This window comes from Phlebotomus papatasi, chromosome 2 (genome assembly GCF_024763615.1).
Source record: "Phlebotomus papatasi isolate M1 chromosome 2, Ppap_2.1, whole genome shotgun sequence".
Classification (NCBI taxonomy): Eukaryota; Metazoa; Arthropoda; class Insecta; order Diptera; family Psychodidae; genus Phlebotomus; species Phlebotomus papatasi.
The window spans coordinates 102,228,620-102,232,175 of NC_077223.1; the positions used below are offsets into that span (position 1 = coordinate 102,228,620).

Here is a 3,556-nt window from a genome sequence, read left to right on the forward strand (position 1 = left end):
GTTTACATACATTATAATCGTATAAAATGAAAAGGAAGTATTTTACCACTAAAACTTGCGAGAAAGTACGAGAATTTGATTCAATGTACAATTTAATCTCACGAAAAATTCGTTCGAATTTGGGAGGTGAGAAATGTCAAAAATACCCCCCGAGCGTTCGAATTTGGGAGACTCTACTGTACGTCTTACAATTTGTTGAAATATAGGTTACCAAATGTTTTCTATGGCACCTAAAGAAGTTTTGAAATATCCATAATTGTTTTTATTAATGCTCGAACGCAAAGAGAGAGCAGTTTTATTTATTTTTTCCAATTTGTGCCAGGGCTACAGGTCAAACGTAAGAGATATCGACTTCAGATCTTCGACGACCCCCCCCCCTATTAGTCAACATTATCTAGGACAGTCTTTTTTTCCACCACACCCTCCCACCCTCTAAAATCATGTTTTTTGGTTTATTTCGAAAACGACTCCTAGGATTTCTTTTATTTTCGAATATGTTTTAGAGATATAGTCAAGACGAATATTTCGTCTTTGGACAGTTATATTCGAAAACCATTTCGATATAGAATTTTAGAAGATCAAAGTTTAACCACTTTGGTGGGCACTTTTTCAACGGATGGATTTGCTTCAATTTGGATTTTTTTGAAACACCTTGAAATTTCCAAACCGACCGCATCGGACTTAATCAATCATATGATTTGATCAGTCAGTATAGTATTTGTAAATTATTAAGCTTTCTCGGAATTACTTTTTTATTTGTTCGATGTTTTATTTGTTGCAAAATTGTGTTTGCTTGATAAAAATACTCAAAAGTAATGCCTGAGGATGCTGTTTTGGAGTATCTGCACATAGAATTGGTGAATTATGTTCTGTCGGACAAAGATGTGAAGAAGAATGAGAATGATTTGTCCGATTTGGAGTATATTGGCTTCACCACTGGCTACAGGATAATAGAGAGATTAACCAGGGAATGGCCGAGATTCAAGGATGAATTAGAAACACTGAAATTTATCTGTACGGACTTTTGGTCTTCGATCTACAAAAAGCAAATTGACAATCTCCGGACGAATCATCAGGGAGTTTATGTCCTCCAAGACAATGCATTCCGTTTCCTCACGAGAATCTCTTCTGGAACACAGTATCTCGAGCATGCACCCAAGTATGTTGCCTTCACATGTGGGGTAATTCGGGGTAGTTTGCTAAATCTGGGAATCAGCAGTACAGTAACTGCTGAAGTACAGGCACTGCCCTCCTGCAAGTTTCACATCCAATTCAACCGGACATGAAAGACGTAAGAAATTTTGTAACTAAACTCTTAAAAGATTATATAAGGAACGGATGTGATGATCAAGAAAGGAGAAGAGTTATCTTGGAAAGTAATTAAATAGAAAGCTTGTTACTCATGCTAAAATCTTTTGAAACCTACTTTTTTTAAACAATTTCTTATTTCCGAATGATTTTTTTTTTAATTTATCAATCAACTTAATTGGTAGTAAAGCGGTATATAACCAAAAAGCATGCGAAAAGTTTATACACGAATAGCTCTTTGACAAAGATGACAAAGTCACGACATATTTCAATCTCATTATTTTGTAAATTCTGAAGATCCTTTCAAAAAGCCAACTCAGATAAATCACTGAGTGCTTTCGGAAAGTTCCTTGGGCTAATCGATAGGCTGGCCTTGATTGTTGTTTAGAATCCGAAAATGAGTACGAGAATTTATCAAATGAGGTTATCATATTCAAACAAAATCTCCTTGCTGTCCACATAGAAAAAAAGAGCATCGATTGCAATGTTCTGAGCCTCGTTAAGTAGATCAAAGATAACACATTTACCACGATCTGTTATAAAATGCCCTTATAGACCCTCAATTGATGACTTTTATGTCAAAAGAGAGATTTAGAATCAAAACACCCTGGATTAATTCAGGATTATTTTCAGTGTATAAACGTATTTAGTGTGACACTTTCTCCTCCAACTTATTCCAATTCTCAATTCTTTCTTTTTAGCACTTTTCTCATGGGTAATTTAATTTTTAAAACACCCCCATGACTATGACTGTAGCACATTTTGCGAGTGCCGATCTTTTTTTTTTACTTTTTTGCCATTTTGTTCTATTGGGGTTCTCTGAGTATTTTCAAGAAGTCTTGGCACGTTTCCGACAGTGATAATTTCACTCTGGGCATCGGGGAAAGTCCGAGGGAGATAAAAGTGAGTTGAGTGTGACATTGGCTACTCCTGGTGCATTGTCCCAGAATAATTAAATTACAGAAAAGTCATGCTCTTCAAACCCTCTCCACATCGCCCTTTTGATCAGGCGGCAACATACAGGGAAATCGGAAAATCCACCTACTGAAGCATCAAAAGTTGCTGTTCAATGTAAAGAGTAATTCATTGTTGGCGGGTGTGAGTGGAAAAATAGTTATAGTTCAGAGAAAAGCGCAATAAACACTCAGGAAAAGTTATACTTTAATGTTCTTGAAGCTCAAAGCTAGCAGAAAAAAATCATTATAACTAGCTTGGGGTATCTAATAGAAACTTGTGCGTATTTGTATATGAACTTCTTTAATCTTCGATTGTTTTGGATATGAATCAAGCTGCTCGTAAAATAATTACCTTCTTCGCTAAAAAGATACAGTTCTTTACACATTTACATATTTAAGGTAAAGTACCCTGTAGTCGGCCGGTTTCTCAACTCGGCCAGTGCGACTATTTATTCAATTTACTTAGATTTGTTATAATACGATCTTACTGATTTAACATTATAAGGTGTATTATATTATAATATATAACATAAATCAGTGAAAATTTCATAGAAGTTGACTATAAAACGTTAAAATATTGGTTAAATACAGTAGACTCTTCGATATCCAGCACTTCGATATCCGGGTGACAGCTGCCAAACACTGGCGGTTGATATATTCAAAATTATTTTCACTAAACATGAAGTTTGTCCAGAGTGAATTAAAGTATTATTAACATTGTATCGAAGTTTTTAATACATAATTGTGATAAATAATGAAACATAAGCACACCATGAAGAAAATTCTCTTTTTCTTTGTCAGACAGAAAATAAATTCACACTGCACAAAATAGAAAAACCGTTGATCATTCAAAAAACCTAAATGTCATTTTGTCCCCCAGTCAGCCGGATATCGAAGAGTCTACTGTAATTCAACTGGCCGACTTGAGAAACCGGCCGACTAGAGGGTACTTTACCTTACTATATAAAAAATTCCAAATTTATTACCAAATGTTCTAGAATGACATTAAATGAACAATATTTAAAAAGGGAATTAAGAAGAATTATTGATAAACTGTGCGAAAATAAATCTTTTTGGACAAAAATTGAATTTCATTAGGCAAGACAGAAATCTACAGCTCTGTTTATCGTAAATCCATACTAATATTATAATAATTCCAACTTATATATTTTACTTATGGTTTTTTCGACCGTATGGATATTTAAGGCAAGTCAAGGTGGGAGTTCGGTCTATTTTTTTGTTCTTCAATTTATTTCATCAGCCAACGTTTCGATCCTGGATGGGATCTTCTT

General features: G+C 34.6%; 1 protein-coding gene across 1 annotated transcript; it reads left to right on the forward strand.

Annotated features, from left to right (window-relative positions):
• The first annotated feature begins 781 nt into the window (after positions 1-781).
• On the forward strand, positions 782-1,286 carry LOC129800476 (trafficking protein particle complex subunit 6b-like). The gene has a single exon (XM_055844880.1). It carries the CDS (start codon positions 816-818, stop codon positions 1,284-1,286), a length of 471 nt encoding a protein of 156 aa, XP_055700855.1. The 5' UTR covers positions 782-815.
• Positions 1,287-3,556: the final 2,270 nt, after the last annotated feature.

Coding starts and splice junctions, on each gene's coding strand:
- LOC129800476 (XM_055844880.1), top strand. CDS start 816: ATGCCTGAGGATGCTGTTTTGGAGTATCTGCACATAGAATTGGTGAAT.